The following is a 21,169-nucleotide window of genomic DNA, read 5'->3' on the forward strand; positions in this document are numbered from 1 at the left end:
AAATTCCAGCTTTTTCTCCATCACATTCACACATTCCCAAAACACTGATAATGGTCTTTTTGATCATCATGAATAGCAGTAACTGGAATCATTGCAGCTAGGGCCAAAATAATAATGCCAAATGTATTCAGCAAAAGGACTTGGAAGTTAAGCGCATGCTTAAATCTCTTCCGTTGATTGAAATCAGTGGGTGAAAAAGAACATATGAGATGGTAAGCAGCTTGGAGGAGATTCTGATCAGAAAAAGGCCAGGAGTAAAGAGAGGTCAGCACTTCCTTCCATGTAACTACTTTGTTGAAAACGGCAACCGACTGAGGCTGATTTTAGTTGTTGTTTTTTATTTCTAAAGAGAAACTTGCCAAGACCTTATTAATGTGCACGTGCACGAAAACACAGAGTTTGACAGTCTATCTTTTGCTCTACTGGTAATCCTCTCTCTCCCCTTCATCTCCGGTAATCTAGCAAAACCAATAAACATTAACCTATATTGTCTCAATACTAAGGTCAGTGACACAAGCAATTATTTTAGGGGAATGTCGCAAGATGTTTAGTGGTATTTACAAAGAAGAATGGTAGCCTCTTTACGGGAAACAAACATTTTGAAACTGCTTTTAGAATAAAGTCAAACTGTTCAAGATCTGACAAGAATCCCAGGAGCATAATGACAGGAATGATTAATATATTTGAGGCTGCATTCCTGCTCACGCCAGTCACAGGTTTCTTCACATAAACCCACTAGAACTTCTGCTTCCTACCCCAAGCAACTGCTAAACTCACTTTTCACCTTACCAACTCCATTTCTGCAACCACTTCTCCAACAGCCCTACAGCCCTGATCTGGACCTGTTTTCCACCTTTGCCCCCATGTCTGTGACTCCCCTTGCATCTTCCTCCTACCTTGCAACTACTAAACATCCTTATCATCCTCCACCCAGCTAAGAAGTCACCATCACCTCCCATATTTCAGACACTTTTGTGTTCCTGCTTTCATCTTTAACCCCTTTCCCATGCCTTCTACTCCCTCGTTTTGTGCAACCCCCTTTGCACTCCACATTTTCACCTCCACTCGCTTTCCCCCTCTACCTTCCTCATTCTTCTTAAATCACCCCCATTTCCATGCCATCTCCTCTCTCCTATTGCACAGCCCAATTTGCACACGTACACCATGCTGATATACGTTCGTTGCTTTCAGATGACTATAATCCTAACAGCAAGCACGGCAGCTTGTTCTGTTAAGAGAATACTAAGTTCAGTTGATTGATGTTTATTTATGGGTGTTTGTTTGTTAATAAACGCATGATTGTGGGAAGCTACGATGGAATATTTGATGGCTTCACATACTTTACTTTGCCGTGCCAGTTCTAGGAGTGATGTAGCTGAGGGGGCTGAGAATCAGCCCCCTTGGGGGAATCTCTAGTGCCTTGCCTTGAAATGCCCTGTTTTGGGGCTCTCTACTTGCTTCTGCTGGTAGCTTACTGAGTTAGGGGCCCCGCCCCACATCGGTGGCACTCCTATCCATCATCAAAGGCCAGCAGAGAGGGGCCTGTACTGTAGTCTACCTTTCTACTGATCACATCAGGTGTTAGGATTGCAGCCTTAGTGTTCACTGCATGTACCCTGATATGTATGTGCACTAAGCACAAAATGCAACTGACTAAGGAAAAAATAGAGGGAACATAGAGATGTATCAAAACAGAAGAACTTCCATTAAAATGGTGGAAGAAGCCCAGACTTTTGTTATACAATTTACTGCTGGCAATGAAACATAATGATCTATTTTGTGTTTTCCCTACTGGAATGGTGGAACTTTGTTTCTGATTCCCCCTCTCCCCATATGTTTTTTTTTTTTTTTTTTTAAGCTACATCATTTCCCATTTTTAAAATCTAGAGCAAAAATGCTAGTTTAGCCTATTTGTCCAAGTGGAGAAAAGCACCTGGATCTGACTGTCCACCATTCAACATATTAATTTGAAAGTAATTTTAATTCTGAAATGAAATTAAAGTTGAAATTCCTTTTCTTAAAAATTCCTTAATCTTAAATGGAATTTTCTGTTATTGACCTAGATGGGCTGCGGATAGATTAATGAACTAGTTTATAATAAAACCATAGAATAAACTACAATGCCCTGCTGTATATGCTAGGCAAAGCTAGACAATTATGGAAGAGTTATGCAAGTCAACTGAATTTTCTTTACTAATACATTTACCCAGGACCCACGGTAATATCATCCATTCGACGATGGTTGGTGGAGGTCCCTGCATGTTCAGATCTGACCTGTCAATGTGCTGAGAGGCAAGCAGCAGAAGGAACAAGAAAGTCAAGTAGGATGCAGTATGGCAGATAAATTTGATGAATGGCTTCCTGATGAACAGACCCAGTGGGCTCTTGGGAGCTATCAGGTAGCAGATAGAGAAGACGGGGAAAAGAAATCCAATGATGACGCAAGTCAACATCTTCACGGCCCAGTGGCGCCTCCTCCAGCCAGGGAACTCATCATACCAGCGAGAGGCAAGCAGTTGTTGGCAGTTTGGCTGGGCAACAAACTAAAGCAAAAGAAAAAGAACAGTCAAATCTCTCCCACCTACTACATCATTACCTGTACATTGTACCATGGCGGAGGAATTTCAGCAGGTACCGAGCTGTTTCGCCTGCCTGCCTAATGGAAATTATCTATATGACAATCTGAAATGGACTCCCTTTATGACCAAATATTAAAGGTACAAGAATCTTGTCATCCATTGCCTCCAGTCACATTAATGCATTTTCTTCTTCTTATCTCAGTGGTACAGCCATGGAAAAACCCACCTAGAGGAAATGTTCTCTTCAGTGCAACTTTTACTGGATCCCTCTCAAGGACTGGACTTAGCCACACTACTCAGCCATCATTAGATCAACTTTCAAATTCAAATAAAAATTAAAAGAACACAAAAGTCCCAGTTGCGATGCAATTCCTCTTGGGACTTAGAACGCCAAATGTTCTGAACCTGCTGTGTGCTTCTATCTATAGTGCCCTGGAACTGAATCCAAAGTGGCTTAATTCATGCAGATTTGGGTTTAGCCCAGAACTGCATACACACACCTTTTAAGAACAAATGTTCTGTAACGGTATTAGGTTTGCTACTGTTTTATCAACCCTGACTCTGCGTCCAATGCACAGAAATTAGGCAGGTGGAATTTCCCCCTTACGTCAAACCAGCAAATGTTTCATCTTTATCATTTTTAGCTGCTAGTAAAGACACAACAGCAGCAACTCTAAATGGAATATGCACTTACTGCACAAATACCTGCAATTTCCTCTGCAACATACAATAGCAGCCACTGATAAAGAAGCAGCAAAGAAACCATAGTTAGTGTCTTTTGTCCTGCCTAATCCCTGCCCCCACTTCATAGACATAGAACAGGCATATCCACAATTAGGATATAATGTGAACAGAACAGGAATCATGAAGGTTATGACTAGCCACAGCTGAAAGTAGAACATTTGACTAGATGGACCACCATTTCTGATGTTCAGGAGTGCTGATGCTAAGAAAGCACGAGGAAACTCTAATATTGTGACTATCTTAAAGTGCTTCTCTTGAGGATATACAGGACGATCTATTTCCAGTCTGTGTCACTTTTACACTAATTAACAAAAAAGAAAAGAAAAAGAAAAGTATGAAAATTTGAATTTAAATACATATTTTAAAATGTCTTTTCTTCCTTTTGAATTTCAAAAAATAAGGATTTTGATGCCTTCTAAGTCAAGAATTATGTTGCAATAGTCAGAAAATTTGATTTGCATATTAGCTTGGAAGGGACGAATCAGGCAGCTCAAACTGGAATTTGTAAAAATTAAATCCAAAAATCTCTAGTTTCTCTTCAGAAGATAATCATAGGAACATAGGAATCATAGGAACATGGGCAACTGCCTTATAGTGAGTCAAACCACTGGTCCATTTTGCTCAGTACTTCGTTTTCTACACGGGCAGCAACATTCCAGGATTTCAGGCAGAGAATATCTCCCAGAGTTTAGGGCAGGGGTCAGCAAACTTTTTTCAGCAGGGGGCCAGTCTACTGTCCCTCAGACCTTGTGGGCGGGGGGCGGACTATATATTTTTTTTTGGGGGGGGGGTGAACGAATTCCTATGCCCCACAAATAACCCAGAGATGCATTTTAAATGAAAGGATTTCTACTCATGTAAAAACACGCTGATTCCCGGACCGTCCATGGGCCGGATTTAGAAGGTGATTGGGCTGGATCTGGCCTTAGTTTGCCTACCCATGGTTTAGGGCAATGAAGCAAGCCCAGAGAAGGCTTGAATGCAAGTGGAAGGAAACTCCAGACAAATGGAACCAAACACTAGTAAAGTGCTCATTTTCATGTCGATTTGGTAGCATTGAAAGCAGTGGAGAAAGCATATTTTTCTGCTTTCATTGCATCTCCACTATTCCATCCATCTGCCTCTCTCCACATGAACCCTGCATTCATCATCTGAGGCCCTTCTCTGGGTGCCCCTCTGAAGGGAGGTTGGGAGAGCGATGACGTGATAACAGGCCTTTTTCAGTAGTGGCTCCCCACTGTGGAATGCTCTCCCCAAGGAGGCACAGCTGACAACACCATTGCGTTTTTAGCTGCCAGGCAAAACCATTTTTATTCTCCCAGGCCTTTGGCCCTAAAGGATAATTTGGTATTTCTGTGGCACCTTTTTGTGCTAATTGTTTTAGTGTGGTGGGTTGGATCAGTCGCAGTAGCATGTTATTTTTATTCTTACTTTTTAAGTCACTTTGAGACACTCTAGTGAAGAAGTGCCAAATAACTGTAATAAATAAATAAATGGCAACTCTAGTCATTGCACACAGTCAAAGCATGGCCAACAGAAGGAAACCATTAGCGTAATACTTAAGGCTCTTTTCAGACTATTAAAACATGATGGATGGTTGAATTTAATTTAATCTAACGGATACTAATGTATTTTTAGAAACTCAATTATCTCTTCTAATTAAACATGTCAGTTGGTAGTTATTTAAATCCTACCAATTTATAATACATGCTTCAATGTGCTAGAATATAACATCTATAGAAAGCACGGAGTAAGTCCCAGAATGCTATTACCTTACCGCTAAGAGTTTTATCAGCATGGAATTATCATGGAATTATCATCCATATAATTGTTTTTGGGTAACTATATAAATGTCAGAAATAAAATAAGTAAATAAACTAGATTTTTTGGGCAAATCTGAAATCCCTACCTTACGCTTGAGGGGCTTATTTTGTTTTCATGCTGATAGGAATAAGAGAAACTGAGACTCCAAAGTGTTGCAGGACAGTAGCAGATTTTGTGATTGTGCTTATCTGAACACATGGTTTAAATATCTATTTGGGCATATGGATTGCTTATATTAATCTGTATATTTAAATAAGAATTGATGGAATATTATTATTGTGGCTGAGGAAACCCAGCCAGATGGGCGGAGTAAAAATAATAAATTATTTTTTAAAATAAATATGATGTCAGCTGAAAAGGCTGTTATCTCGCCTACCTTTTTTCTTTTTGTATTTACAAATAAACAGATCTATTTAAAAAGAAATAAAAAATAATGATTTATGCAATGTACTGTTTTCACTGCCCTGGAGTGTGGAGGGCTGGAAATCCTGGTTGTGTGTGTCTTGTCTTTACATGTGTTTATTGTGAGAATGCATGTTTGAGAATGTGCGTTTGTGAGAGAGGCAGAGTGTGTCTTCATGCCTGGTGACTGTGTGCACTGTATATGTGTGGTGAATATGCATGTATGTGGGTGGGGTGGGGGTGGGGGTGGAGAGAGAGAGAGAGAGAGAGAGTTCACACACACACAAAATTAGCCATTCCCAGTGCTGGGATGTGGCCCTTAAGGAGGCGAGCTGACCATCAATCTGACCCTCAAACCAAAAAATGTTTAGCCACTCCTGTTCTACAGTATGAACCTGGCTGATTTTGGAGATAGTTTGGGGAGGCCTTCTGACTATCTTGCTGATAACTGAGGCTTGATTTGTGGGAACATGTAATAGCACCTTCTCTCTTGCTGTACTTAGGCTCGGAATGCCATAAACCAAGGAGAGCCAATTCCCTGTCTTCTTGATGTCCTTCTTTTTATTTACGGACATTGCTTTTTTTACTTACAAACTTTATTGAAATATTTAAAAATAAATTACCAAACACAAAGTGTTGTCTTCCAAGACAGATACGTGTACAGATATTAAGTCTTGTATGCAGTCATAAACGTGACATCTAAACAAGCTTGTAAAATCGTGTAAATTAGAGTATAAAGGTAAAGGTAAAGGTACCCCTGCCCGTACGGGCCAGTCTTGACAGACTCTGGGGTTGTGCGCCCATCTCACTTAAGAGGCCAGGGGCCAGCGCTGTCCGGAGACACTTCCGGGTCACGTGGCCAGCGTGACATCGCTGCTCTGGCGAGCCAGAGCCGCACACGGAAACGCCGTTTACCTTCCCGCTGGTAAGCGGTCCCTATTTATCTACTTGCACCCGGAGGTGCTTTCGAACTGCTAGGTTGGCAGGCGCTGGGACCGAGCAGCGGGAGCGCACCCCGCCGCAGGGATTCGAACCGCCGACCTTTCGATCGGCAAGCCCTAGGCGCTGAGGCTTTAACCCACAGCACCACCTGCGTCCCTTATAAATTAGAGTATACTTCAATCTAAAGCATTAAGATAATTTATCTACTGGCTGCTGCGACTGAGACCAAAGGGAGGTTACTGTACTGTTAATAAACAATAATACATTGAAAACCAACCTCTTATCACTCTCCAAAGGTGAGTTAAGTGTTCCATATGTGCTATATTACACACATATCGGGTCCAAGTTTCTGTGGTGAGAGGGGGTGTTTATTACAATTGGAAGCAAATATTTGCCTCTTTATTTTTGACATTTGGGATGATATCATTTCCCATTGACAGCAGGGCTAACATGGGATAGCATACAAGATGTTGCCCTATAATGGTGGATAATTGTGGGGGGAAATGGGTGCAGAAATCTTTAAGAGACACTCCCCCCACATGTGGAGGAATGTGCCTTTAAGCTTATATCCTCTCCAGCATAAGGGTGAGAGATTACCTATTTTTCTGTCTATAAGACACCCCCATGTATAAAACACCCCCTATTTGGGGGGACTCAGATTTAAGACAATGGGGGGAGACATTATCCATGTATAAGATGCCCCCTAATTTTTGACATTAATTTTTAGGGGGGGGAACCCCTAGTCTTATACACGGAAAAATGCAGTAGCTAACTTCTTAAAAAGCATAGGGGCATCCAGGGGCATCTTATAATGACTTCCTACAGTTTAGCCAAAATGGTATGCAGTGTTGGTTTAGATCATAGAGAACCCCACTTGTGTTCATCGATTTGTTGGCCTAAATCTCCGTTCCACAACTCTTTTAAGATTCTGCCCATTGCCCATTTGTAGGTTCAATAGAAGTAGGTTCATTTGTAGGTTCAATAAAGTAGAGAAGATTAATCTTTAAGCTCCATATTAAATCAAATTCCCAAAGCTTCAAACATTACTTTATTTATTAGGATCTCATGCATATCTATGACTAATTTTTCTTCTTCTTGTATTTTTGAATGTTTCAGTTCTTTTACTGAATATTGTCAATTGTGGTATCATCCTGTTGTAAATGATCCAGAGTACCTGACATTGAGGCAGAAAAGTAAAACATAAGGCCTTTAGATTAAATAAATAGTATATGAAGATGCTGGGGAATATTGTACTCTGATTTTGAGTTTGATGTCATCAAGATACTGATAATTCTAGCTCTCATCTCCATGGTATTCCAGGGAGACTGATGAGATTAGAGCTGTATAAAAATAGAGTTTGTGGTCAGAAATGACTGGGTAGGGGCAAACAAACTGGAACTCTGTACAGTACGGGCAGATGTTTAAGACTATGCATTCGTCTCAGATAATGTGACTAAGATGAGAATACTTGCCCTGGAGATATTCCGAATACCTCAGAATGCAGGGTGGCTGTGATCCAAGGAAATCCAAGAAACAGGCCAAGGCTTCAGAATTGCTTGTTTTCTAGTTTGATACGTTTTTGTAATCTCCTCAAAAGTCTCCATAAATGGAAACCATCAGGCAGGAGGGGAAAAGCAGAGGATGTGAGTGTAGGTCTGTGATTAATAGCTCTAGTTTCCAATCAGGGAATGTCTTTACTTGGGGTCTCATTTAATTTCCAGTCACATTGCTAGTTCTGCTTTGCCTCATGAGTCATGCCCACATCCAACTCTGTCCTAATTAGATCTGCACTATCTGTATCATTAATGCGAATGAGTAGAGTGTGTGTGTGTGTCTGTGTGTGTGTGTGTATGTGTATCCCCTTTTGTACATGGTCCAGAACTGTAGTTTATAAATATAAACAACCAATTCAAAAATAAGCTGGGGACGTCTATCTGAAAGGCCTGGTTTAAGAATCACAATTCATTCTTAAAGCATCTCAGGCTGAAATTAATTTAGGTACTGAATCAGGCCAAAGGAGGGGGAATGAGGCTGACCAGTTAACTTGCCTCAATGTTTTCTGCTTGTATATAATGAAATACATAAAGATTCTACTTCTGATGTTCAAGCAAAACTAGGACCCTGGTTTGAACAAATTAACACACAACCCTTATGTAATATTTTTTTAAAAAACTCCAACTTGTCAACATGCTTGGCAGTTCTTGCATTCAGTAGGGAGTCACACCAACTGCGGCAATAGCCCTGGTGATTATCTAATGCTTATCAGATGGATTTCCCCTAAATTGATTTCTGAACTTTGAATATTATTGCTATTCATGTTTTTATACTGCATTTTATGCTGCTTTTACAATTAAGTGTTTTAAATTTGTTGTTAGCTGCCCAGAGCCCGGATTTGGAACCAGGAAGGGCAGGGTATAAATAAAAAATTATTATTATTATAATTTATTATAGGTACAGTTGGCTGGCCCAGGTGAGCTGTTTAATGGAGGGGAGGTACTGTGAAGCCCTACCCCCTCCACTAAACGTGGCTACAGGAGGGTTTAATGGAAGAGGAGGCATTTCACACAGCAGTTTAGCAAGCCGCTTTGTGAAGCACCTCCCCATTCTTTGATGGGGGGGCAGGGTGGGAGGGGTGCAACTCAAGAGGGAAAAGGAAGGGCTTGGAGCAAACTCTGGGGGGATAGGGGTGGCTGGGGGCACTGGTGGAGGAAGAGGAGTGCGGGGGGAGCGCAGCGCGATCCCAGTGGGATGCCATTGTGGCTGCCCCCTCGCCACGCCCCCAGGATGCACGCCAGCCCCACCCCCGCCTGTTCTCTACCCCCCCCCCCCCGGTGCCGGAGCATGAAGCTCTGCCACTGACTGGAGGGTGGAGGAAAGGATGGGGGAAGGGTAAAGGAGTAGGTGAGGGTGGCAAGCAGAGCTGCAGCACCTAGTTACAGTGGTACCTCAGGTTACAGACGCTTCAGGTTACAGACTCCGCTAACCCAGAAAGAGTACCTCGGGTTAAGAGCTTTGTTTCAGGATGAGAACAGAAATCGTGAGCAGCAGCGGGAGGCCCCATTAGCTAAAGTCGTACTTCAGTTTAAGAAGAGTTTCAGGTTAAGAACGGACCTCCAGAACAAATTAAGTTCTTCACCCGAGGTACCACTGTATTAATATTTTGTCAAATAATTCCCACCTCTAATCACATTTTTAGCTTGGCTTAGTGTCAAATTCTGAGTAACTCAGCCATGCATAGGCTTCTGGTAAATGATAAAGAATGTGCTAATGCAGTCCTTGAGGTTAGCTATTTACAAGTATCTCCTGCTTTGCTGAATCCACTTCTCTGGTAATTAAATATTATATCTCCTACACAGCGTTATTTTCTCTTTAGGCTTTTGTTGAATAAAAAGAACATTGATCCACATTTCCGGCAAGTCAGCATTAATTTCACTGCTGTTAGCAGTGGGACGGCTATTTAGACTCTGCTCAAGTTGCACAGATGCATGCCTGCTCTAGAAAGATGTGGATGGCAAGTGGCTATTTCTTATGCACATTTGGCTATGTGTTTTCCCGGTTCCTTTGGGTAAAGTCTGCAAGCTGAAAAGAGCTCCCTCAATAAATGAGAAGCAGCTTGGCATGGGCAAGGCATTTCCAAGACCACAATGCAGCCAGCCTTCTAAAAAGGAAAAAAAAAAAAATTAAAATAGAGAGGGGTAGGCAGGCAGTGTTTGTGCTTATTTTATGCATTTTATATCTCTCACTATGAATTGATACAACAAAAAGTAATTTGTGCACAATATAAAGTAAAAGGTGAACATGTATGCATACTGCAACTGATCCTTCTTATAATGGCTCCCAGAAGAAGTCTCCCAGTTGCTCAGGGCCTGGAGTAGCTAACACAGTCAATCTTATTGCCGCTGTGCTCTTTCAATTGAACAGAACATTGCCCTGGGATCAACAGGGCTTGATGTTCCACCATTCTTCTAAAGTGGACTTGTGATCCAATCTGGATACATTTTAGTCAGATTGGGTGAGTCCATTTTGGAATCCAAGTTCTGCAGATCTCTCCTCCACAATTTCCCATCACTATGCAAGTTGGGGAATGGAATTAATGGATTATCTTTGTTCTTGTTTTTATTATGTATTTTGTTTCGTTTTTAATCTCATATTTTTATGTTGAGAGCCACGAAGGAAGGGCATTATACAAATTTAATAAATGAAATGAAATAAAATTCCAGCCCACTACCACGTAAGAACTGGATTAAAATGCCTTCTAAACCAGTTGTTACAAACTTGGCAACCACTAGAAAAGAAGAGTTCAGCTCAGTCTTCTCCCCAGGAACTGTTTCTTAACTGTTGCCCTCAATGAGAGCTTTTCCTCAATTTGCATCTTGATTCTGCTCCTTAAATGGGAGACCTTTGTATTTATGGGGGTGCTGGATAATCCACACTCTAGATTACTCTAGAATGAAAACTCAATCCTTTGCTGTAAATGCAATATAAAATTTCTGGATTTTTATTAGCAATATGCTGTTTCCATGTCGACAGTCACTTTGAAAATTCATTGAAGACACTTTTCTATATTTATTGGAATATGAACCATCCTTACAAATTTTTCCCTAACTTGCCAACTTTTAACTCCTTCCTAATTGCCACATATGGTGAAACTGTTGGCTCTGACTCATTTGCTGCTGCTTTTTATCTACCGGTATATTGATTTTTCTTCCAGTAGGTGTTGTTAAAATCATAATTCTCTTTGTGCAGACAACATGTTGGAGATAAGGAGAGCAAATCAATCCTAGGTCAAGTTATTACAACTTGTTAGTATCCCACAAAAACAATGGGGCTGGAAATAGAAAGGCATACAGCAAAAAGCCAAAAATGTGAAATAATTGGCACGAAGGAGGTCAACCCTGTTCCACCATACCCTGGGACAGACTCATAGACTTTGGGCACTTCCAGATTAGCTATTCTCTGGTGGGATTCCATCACATACTGTTATATCTCGCCCTGACCTGGTACCAGACATGAGGTCCTTGAAGGATCAACCAGACACTCCACAGGTCAAGAACTTTGAGGAGCTAGCAGGGTCCTGTGAAACCAATGCCGAGTATCTCCTTGAGGGGTCCTCCAGGTTGGGACCTGCTGGAGAACCCCTGGAGCTATCAAAGGAGGAGGTAGCAGCACCACCCATCAGTTCTCAAGAACACTGGTGCTAAAATATTTGGGTCAAGGCTAAAGAAAACATTACAGTATGCATCTATGGACCCAAAGTCAGTGGTCTACTGATGAGCAAGGGGTATACACATGAGTATGCAACTAACATCAACTGTGGTCCAGGAGGCCAGAGAACATAATGTCTCCTTCCCAAGTCTTTCATTTGCTGGAAACAACACAACCTTGTTTCTAAGTCTAGTTCCCACAGCTTGATGAACTTATGCTACTGATCTTGGACTGTTTCCTAGACTGATTCCCTGTGCTTGACCTTGGTTTGTTTGGACTGTGCTGCACCACCAACCCTGACTATTCTGTTGACTAATTTGGTGAAAGGCTTATGCCTCCTGGGATTGGGACCTTAGCCCTTGAGGATATGCACTGTTTTTACTGATGTCATTGTTACTGAGGATTTGTCCTCTTAATGGTGTTGCATTAGTCACAAGTGCTCCCACATTAAAGTTGATTTGTACTTTTAAAACTGATGAGATGGTCACATGGCATAAGTAGCAATCTGTGCGTGATCCATAACTTTTGGCACATATCATTAAACTTTTCATACCAGAAATGTTCCCTTTTTTCTTTTTTAACTACTGATGTGCTATGGTACTATGGCAATGTGCCGAATTGAAGTTGCTTCTTTGTGAAATAGCTACTCCCACATGCTTCCTGTTGATGCTGTTTTTGTGGAACCGAGTGAAGGTTTAGCACAGTAATCACAGCCTGAATATTAAAACTGTAAAAGTGGAAGTATGGTGCTGGCATGCTGCCATTCTGCAAATAACTTGTACTTAAAAGGGGGAGGGGGAGAGATAAAATTGCTGCCCACCTGCTCTTTTTTGCTGCTTGCTGGCAGCTATGGTGGCTCCACTTGTGTCAGGGGGGTGATCAAAGGGAAGCTTTGTGACTGGCTTAGCCTCTTAAGGTTTTGTTTTGCTCAGAGATGGGTGTATGCTTAAACGCAGAACAATGTGGTGGCTGTTTGTGTGCAGAGCAAGAGAGAAACTAGAGAGGTGATTGTGTGCCACTGCAACACAGAGGCTACTGACGATTTATGTATTTTCCTCCTTCTTTCCCAGCTCCCTTCCTTCCAGATGTCAGATCTTTGCCCAGCTACAGGGCACAGGGAGGGAAGAAGAGATCAGACTTCTTGCTGCAGACTGAGAGAAAAGAACAGCTGTGCTACTGCTGGTGCTTGGAAAAAGCACAGTGATATGGCAGCACGGTGTCATACAGCACATCTAACTTCTACTTCTGTAGAGGGGGAGGGTCAATAGAGTGGATGGTGAGGGTGCAAAAAATGGCCTTGGAATTGCTGGAGGATGCCAGTGCAGAGTCAATAATGCAGGAGTATTGGAAAACATTAATGTAGCAGGAGGAGGATCAGACAAATACATTATAAATCCACACTGAAAGTATATAGTGCTTATTGCTGCATAAACCTGGTACAAGACATCTGTCTGGAGTTGCTCAGACTGGCAAATTCAGGTTGGGCAACTCAAGCTGTTTGGGAGATTGCATGCAACAAGTCTGCTTCCCCCCAAATTCAGACTTCTCGCGAAAAGAAAAATAATGCAAAGTTGCACTGGGAAGCAATGGGATGGCACTTGCTTTGACACAACATCATCAAACCTCCCCGCAAGCCAATTGGAATGAATACTCATTAAATGGCCAATATCATCTACTCTTCCTGCAAAAAAATCAGGATGTATGTTCAATAAACAGATATTCTGGAAGTGCTCTTACAAAAGAGAGGAAAACATTTTTTTAAAAAAATATATGCGTGAATGAATTGGATAGCAGTGTTCCATTGCATAAATCGAGCTTTATGAATTAAATTCTTCATATGCTACATTAAAGGCAGATGGAACGGACTCCACAAAAAATAATCTAGGGTTTGTCTAGAATTCTCATGTGATGGGATTCTGTGCAAGCAGAAAATGGCTACATATTCATAATTGATCTACAAATTGTTGCAACAGATGAGCTGTTTGGATAGAAACAGGCAGGTTAATCCAAACAGAGATGCAGGCTGAGACAGTCACCCCTCCTGGCTTGTGTGTTTCTCATTGGAGCTTTTTACACTCCCTCCACACATACTTTTGAACAGTCTCTTCCCACTACGGGTTAATCACAGACTGCTGTGAGAATATGCCTCAGTTTTAAAGGAATTTTATTGCTTGGGATGATGGAGCGGCATTAGAAAAGTACAATTCTAAAAGCCCACTTGGGGCTGCAGAATTGGTAGTCATGTGGTTCTTGGAATCTTAGCCATAATTAGTTTCCTCCTCCCTACAGTCTGATTTCAGGTAACAGCTAATTAAAAGGCAAAGGATGCCATCTGTTAAAATGGAGCTTGAGGAAATTGCTCAGCTTCGACGAAGTATCAAAGACCAAATGAAACCTCTGCAATATCACATTTGTTATGATGGCTTTCTAACTTGGTTATACTTTTGTTATAAAGCATAAAATGTTAAGGTGGCACAACCAAATAAGCAATGCACACGCATAACTAAATATCATCTTAGGACTGTTTCTTTAAATGAACTCTGCTTTAAAAATATTTGTATTTATGTTAGCTATTTGCAATGTCTGAAAATCTTAAAATATAATATAAAAAATATTCTCATGTTACACAATAAATTATCTGAGTAGAACCATGTGCTATGAGGCAAACAGGATACCCTAAGCCTGTGTTTACATTGCAATACTGAAGCTCCATGATTTGCAAACAGTATCTTCCTGCACCTATCTTCACATGACTTTCTAGTTATAAAGAATTATTTTTACTTAGTTATTAAAAATTATATACCACTTGATTATAAAAAACAGACCTCGAGGTGGTTTACAAAAAAACTCCTATTATCAGTTAAAAACAACTATTAAAAGCATACAAAAATAATTAAAATCAATGCTAAAGGGTGTGATTAAAATATCAACATGTGGAAATTCATCAGTTATGATAAAAAAATAACTTTGAATCAAACAAAACAGGCTATCATCTCAAGCATCATGTGATTAGCATGGTGATCCAAATCCCTTTATAGACTAATTGGCTGGAGTTAGTCTCACTCACACAGTGGTTGAAGCAGAAAAATCAGAACTTTCTGAATGAGTCTAAGAGGTGATAAAGGAGGTATTGCTCCCCTTGAGAACTGCATTACTGCATTCCTAATAATATTTTTTATGTTTCTTCTTTATGCTTTTCAGCTTCAGTAAGTAAATTGTTTGGTGCAGCCTATTTATTCAAAAATAGGTTCAATTTACCTCAGTAGCACTTATTCCTACTAAATGTGCATAGAATTTTCTAAGGCTTACTTGCAACTACAGTCGTACCTTGGTTTTTGAACAGAATGCGTTCTGGAAGTCTGTTCGACTTCTGAAATGTTCAGAAACCAAGGCACTGTTTCCAATTGGCTGCAGGAGTGTCCTGCAGCCAATCGGAAGCAGTGGAAGCTGCGCTGGATGTTCGGCTTCCAAGGCAGAGTTCTCAAACCAGAACACCTATTTCCGGGTTTGCAACATTCGAGTTCCAAGTTGTTTGTGAACTAAGCTGTTCGAAAGCCAAGGTACGACTGTATCGGACTTATAGAAGACATCTGAAGGCAGCCCTGTTTAGGGAAGTTTGTTTTTAATATTCTGCTGGAAGCCACCCATTACTATTATTATTTCAAAGTTGTTTTGTTCTCACTGAATTACTGGACTATTGTGGCTCAACCAAGAGGAACGTAACCCTTCTAAGTAGTTGTTCATGACCAGCACCTGATGTGAAGGCTGGAGTCAGAGTGGTAGCTGAAGCAGGGGCTGAGCCAGGAACCTCTAGGGCTGAGCCAGGGAGTTCCAGAACAGGACAGAGGGAGCTGGAAGAACATTAATGAGCTCTAAAGGGAGCTGTTAACCTAACGAAGTTAGAGAAGACCCAAAGAATTGCACAGTCACACCAGCTCCTCCTCTAACAGGTTCTTTGCTGGGTCATTCCTTGAAGCTGGATTCTCACCCAAGTAGATCCTGGCAATAAAGCACTCTTCCTGTGACTCTGGGCTTCCTGTTTGGTTCTGCTGCCATCTTCACTTATGAGAGCTGGAGGGGGAGAATCAGAGATCGTGGCAGAGCTTGGCATGGGGTCCTTGGGTAGCCTAAGTTAGACATCTCTGAAGTGGGGTACATCAGGCTGCCTTTGGGTTACCTCCAAGTCTTCAGTTGGAAGAGAGTCTGTAGGGGGCCAAGACTCTTCCTCTGAAGGGATCTCACTAGTGTCTGGGTCAGATAGGTTCCTACCAGTAGCCTCCATTTCCTCACCCAACACAGTGCCATCTGTCTGATTTCTATACCTTCACTGATTTGATTATCATTATTACATCATCATGAAAGCCTCCACACATTTACAGGAAGCAACTATTTGCAAAATAAAAAAATTCCTTCCAGTAGCACCTTAAAGACCAACTAAGTTAGTTCTTGGTATGAGCTTTCGTGTGCATGCACACTTCTTCAGATACACAACTATTTGCAGCAATGCACATTGCTGCTTGTGGAGGAATTCTAGGCTGTAAAATGAACCAGAAAATACTTCTGTCTTTCCACAGAGCTTAATGTCAGGCAGATATACTAACAGGATCTTTTTTTCATGAGAAAACACGAGCAGCAGTACTTCTGGATTTCTTATATGCTGCAATATTTCAGTTTCTTGTATCACAAGAGCCTAATAACCGAATGTGCCCATTACCTTTTTTAAATTGAGACAATATGGTGAACAAAAGACCTTGACAGCAATTTGTCTCATTTGATGGGTATATCATCTATCTCATACATTATTTCAATTAAATCAGAAAAAATACTCTTCTATACACTTACCTCTTTTTGACGGTACTTAATTGCCAGTTTGAGTCTTGCAAGTTCATTACCATTCTGCTCTTCTATTAGACTGTTATCATCTCTGTAGTTAAGAATAATTTCAAGTTCCCTGGAACTCCGTGTCTGATCCAAGAGGTCTTTTGCAAATTGCTTGCATTGCTGTGATAGTTCTTCATATTCAGATTTAAACTCATTCTCCACTTTGCTCAGTTCCTGAAGTTCCCAACTTAATTGGAAAGCTGTAAGAAAAGGATCCTCGCTTGACAGGGAAATCAAAGACGGACTTGAAAGAGCTCTGTAGATATTGAGCCTGGATCGGGAATGGCGAAGGCTGTCCACATCTGAGCTAGAGACACACTCCACACAGTTACAGCGGACTTCATGCGGTCTGGGAACAGAAACACCTTTCTGTACTAAAAGTTTTACGATCTCATAATTGTTTGTATGGGCAGCCAGGATAATGGGTGTGATGTCTGGTGTAAACTCTGAGAATTGTTTATCCAGAAGAATGGGTGGTACCTGTGGGAAGGGAAGTGAATACAGTTATATTGAGTAGGTGTTATCTGTAGCTCAAGGTACAAGATATCAAGGTATAATCATACGAAGACTTATCCTTTTGGGTAGTACAAACCAATCCAGAACACAACAGAACTGGATAGATTACCTACCTGCCAACAACATCTCCATCTTATCTGACCTACACTTTATTTGCTGCCCTCCAGTGACTCAGCCATTGATTAAGCTCTTCCAATGTACTGCCTAAATCTGATGAAAATGAGAAATAGAGCTGGGTGCTATCCACATGCAGATGATACCAAATCTACTCCAAACCTTGCACAATCTGGTTTCCTGACCACATGGAAGCCTATGTGCACTCATCTCTATGTAAGGAGGCTTCCCCTTTGCAGACATCTTCAGTCAAATGTGTGGCAGGATCTATGGCCCTGAGGTCGGGATGTTCTGCTTCCCCTCTTCATATATTGCTAACATCTAAAAGGCTTGCTTTGGCTGGAGAGAATCAATCCCAGTCTTAAAGGAAACAAGAGAGTGAGGGGAAAAAAGCTAGGCTGGCTGCTCTTTTATTCCTCAATTTCAATATTTTTGCATTCCCTGTTTGTTCACCTTCTTAGCGTCACTGTAATTATTTCTGAGATATCATTACCTTCCTCCCCAAAAAAGACAAATGCTTGTTTTGTACTTCTTATTTACCTACTGTAATACTGTATATAGTCTGGAAACAAATATTGTCTCCTGGTAATGCTCCTACCATTTCTATAAGGAAGAACAGAACCTGGCTTTGCCTTTTTACAGTAATTGCTCCCAACAAGTGATGAGAGAAATAAAACAGTGTGAGGAGGGTTTTTGTTTTGTCAGTAAATACAGATCAGAGGAGACTTGATACGTTTTAGAAGCAGCTATTTATAGTGCACAGGTGCTATTTTTAAATCACTTACTGATGGTGTGAATATGAAATGATTCTCATAGATACAATCCTGCATTTCCCTATTTGTTTGAATGGACCTCTGCCCAGTCATGACAGAATTCCTTTCATTCCTTTTCCATACCTGAAAATCCCCCAACCACTCCCAATTAAACTTAGGCTAGTTCTTAGCTAAATTCACTTTAAATTCAGCTATTTCTCCATATTTGTAAGCATTTACTTCCATTCAGGACCTTCAGACTTTATTCCACTTATAGTTTCTTCTTGTCTCACTACTGTTACTAATGGTTCAAGAAATACTATCAATGAACTAGGGAGGGAGTAGCTTTGCCCTGTTCCTCCTTCTGTCTTGAAAATTTCCCTTTTGTTAGGAACATTGGTGCTGGCATGGTGTATATCATATCCACCCATTTACATAGGATAAATCTTTTAAATCCGACTTAAGCTTTCCTTGTACCTAAAAGAAAATGCAGCAGCTGCCATATATTTTCAATTGCATAAAAGATCCTCTCCCTGGCCTGAGTTTTGGTTGCCCCTGATTTCCTTGACGTCTCTATAGTCTTGCAAAGAGTTAAGTCTTCCATCAGGTGCATATCACTGTATATTGTGTCCCTATGAGGAGCTCCTTGAAAAAAATTAAGGTCTCTTATGAATGGCTCAACAGTTTCTCTAGACTTTTGAGCTCTTTGATAAAAGCAGGCCCTCTCAAAGAAGACAGTTGGCTCATAGTCAGCAAAAGTAAATTTTTATAATTTATAAATGTTGCTGGCTTTTTGCCTGTAACATAAAGAAATGAACTTCGGTTCAAAATTCCTTTGCTGTGAGGCAAAAAGAAGCATTTTTTTCTTTGTTCATGGCATACTTCAGGGTTACTAAAGCTGAAGGTGTCTGGCACACTGCATGTGATTTGGCTTGTTTTTCAAAGCTCTACAAGTTTGAAACTTAACTTCTCTGGCACCATACCACTGAAGGTCATAGAACATCAATCAGCCATGTTCTTCACTGAACAAAAGGAAATTCTCATCTCAGTCAAAACTGCACCTTGACCAAGCCACAGAATGGTAATTTCTCCTCTCAGTTAACAATGCAAGTCTTTCTCCTCATTATATTTGCCTTTGAAACAATGCAGATTAGAGAAATGTTTTTGGGAAACTGTGAGTGAGGACTGTGTCAACTCTCATGCTCTGTAAGTCGTCATAAAGTTGTTGTGGCATTTTCAGAAATCATTGGTAAAAAGAACCAATGTGTTCAACCTAAATGTAAAGCTGTAGAGAAAAGAACACACTCCCCCTAGTGGTGGAAGAAAGTACAGAGCAAAGTAGCATCTGAACCCAGCATGCCACACTTACTTGAATGGATAGAGTTGCACTCTATGTTTTAACGTAACTACTAGAGTAAGTTGTTGTTAATTTATATACAGTACAGTCATACCTCGGGATAAATATGCTTCAGGATAAGTATTTTCAGGTTGCGCTCTGTGGCGACCCGGAAGTAACAGAGCGCGTTACTTCCGGGTTTCGCCACACGTGCATGCGCAGATGGTCAAAATGACATCACGCACATGCGTGGAAGCGGCGAAACGTGACCTGCGCACATGCAGACGCACAGTTGCGTCTTACGTTCTGTTCAGGATGTGAACGGGGCTCCGGAACGGATCCCGTTCGCATCCCAAGGTTCCACTGTACTGCCCTTCATCCAAAGATCTCAGGGCAGTTCACAACATAAAATTACAGGATAAAAGCACAAAATAAATAAACAAAAATATATATACTCCAAACAAGGACCACTTGGAACAATGCTGAGGCCCAGTAGTGGGCCATAGCCCATTGTTTGAGAAACACTATTCTCGGGGTTTTGTGATAGTGACATAAGCGGTAGGGGTGACAGTGAAGTCTGCATATTGGAGAGGTTGGGGAGCCAGAAAGGCCTTGGGTGACAATTGGCTCAGCTGCTCTAATTCTAGAGAAGGGCAGGGCAGGCAGAAAATCCTTAAGTAAAGAGGAGGAGTAGAAGAGGCAGAAGCCTAAAAAAGAAAGAATGAAAGGGGGAGGGTGCAGAAACATGAGTGGGAAGAGAAACTGGGAGGAAAAAACAAGCTGTGGAGGGATGCACAAGGCTGGGTACCACAGAGTTCAGCACATTGCTTCACAGATTTGAAGTATCGGGCTGCAATACTTCTAGTCAGGTTGTAACATGTTTGTTTGGCAACAGCTTATGATGGGATTCTTCTCCCTCTTGCTTTTGCCTCTTACGACAGATGTTTCCATTTGTAAGGTTAAGGGTCAATTAATGTTTTAGACTCAATATAGGAGCAGAAATGAACCCTGAGACTAGTTTGGAATAACATTCTAAGTTGGGAACCAAAACATTCCATGTGGGTTTACAAGTTTAGAACTCACCATCTGATATTTGTGTGATGCCTTAGTTGAAAATTTAAGACCTTAGGATTGTAAAAATATAGACTTCTAGTGTATTATGCCTGCTGTGACTTTGCAAATCATAATACTGACAAGGGATTGAATCACTCAGTATTTGCACAGCAAACCAATATAAGCAGTATATAAACCTTGATAAACTACTGTAAATGCCATTGTCAATTGTATTCCTAATTATTTTCTTCTTTATCTTGCTCCATTTCAGTGTATTGTTATTTCAACCAGTATGAACATAAAATATTCCTTTCTCCCTTCTGGTCATAATAACGTATTAAATTACAGACTGGTCAGCACATTGCAATGTGAGTTGGTATACTGTGGTTGCCATGGATGTAAGCAAGAAAGTCCTGGGTTGAAACGTCAGTTGATGTAGTAGTAGAAGAAAAGTCTCCAAACTTTTTTCTATGGGCACATTTAGAAATCTAAGGAACTGTTGCAGGCACACCACAAAATAGTAGCAAATGTCACCCACCTCTCCTAAAAAGCCCTAGGCACCACCCAAAGGCAAAACTGAATAAATTCCAGATTTAAAAAAATGAAAGGGTCACTATAGTCACCATATTGGGGATTCCAGAATTATAAACTCACTAGTGAACTGCCATGAGATCTTATGATGAAGGGCAGTATATAATAAATAACAACAACAGCAATAGCAGCAGCAGCCTTGGAAAAGACACTAGCTCTCAGCCCCCACTCCCACTTCCATCTTTAGCATTGAGTTAATATAGGTTTTTTCTAAAATTAATTTTTAGCAT

General features: G+C 40.9%; 1 protein-coding gene across 2 annotated transcripts in view; it reads right to left on the reverse strand.

Annotated features, from left to right (window-relative positions):
• Positions 1–21,169, reverse strand: part of TRPC4 (transient receptor potential cation channel subfamily C member 4) — a 59,398-nt gene that overhangs the window by 13,779 nt on the left and 24,450 nt on the right. The window contains exons 3-4 of one of the 2 annotated variants that reach the window (XM_079959253.1): positions 16,539–17,057; positions 2,375–2,543 (exon numbers count right to left, since the gene is read on the reverse strand). In XM_079959253.1, the coding sequence (XP_079815379.1) occupies positions 2,375–2,543; positions 16,539–17,057 (688 nt within the window). Of the gene's footprint in view, positions 1–2,206; positions 2,544–16,538; positions 17,058–21,169 lie in introns of both variants that reach the window. The other variant, XM_079959252.1, reaches the window with a different exon arrangement.

This window comes from Podarcis cretensis (genome assembly GCF_951804945.1).
Source record: "Podarcis cretensis genome assembly, chromosome: 17".
NCBI lineage: Eukaryota > Metazoa > Chordata > Lepidosauria > Squamata > Lacertidae > Podarcis > Podarcis cretensis.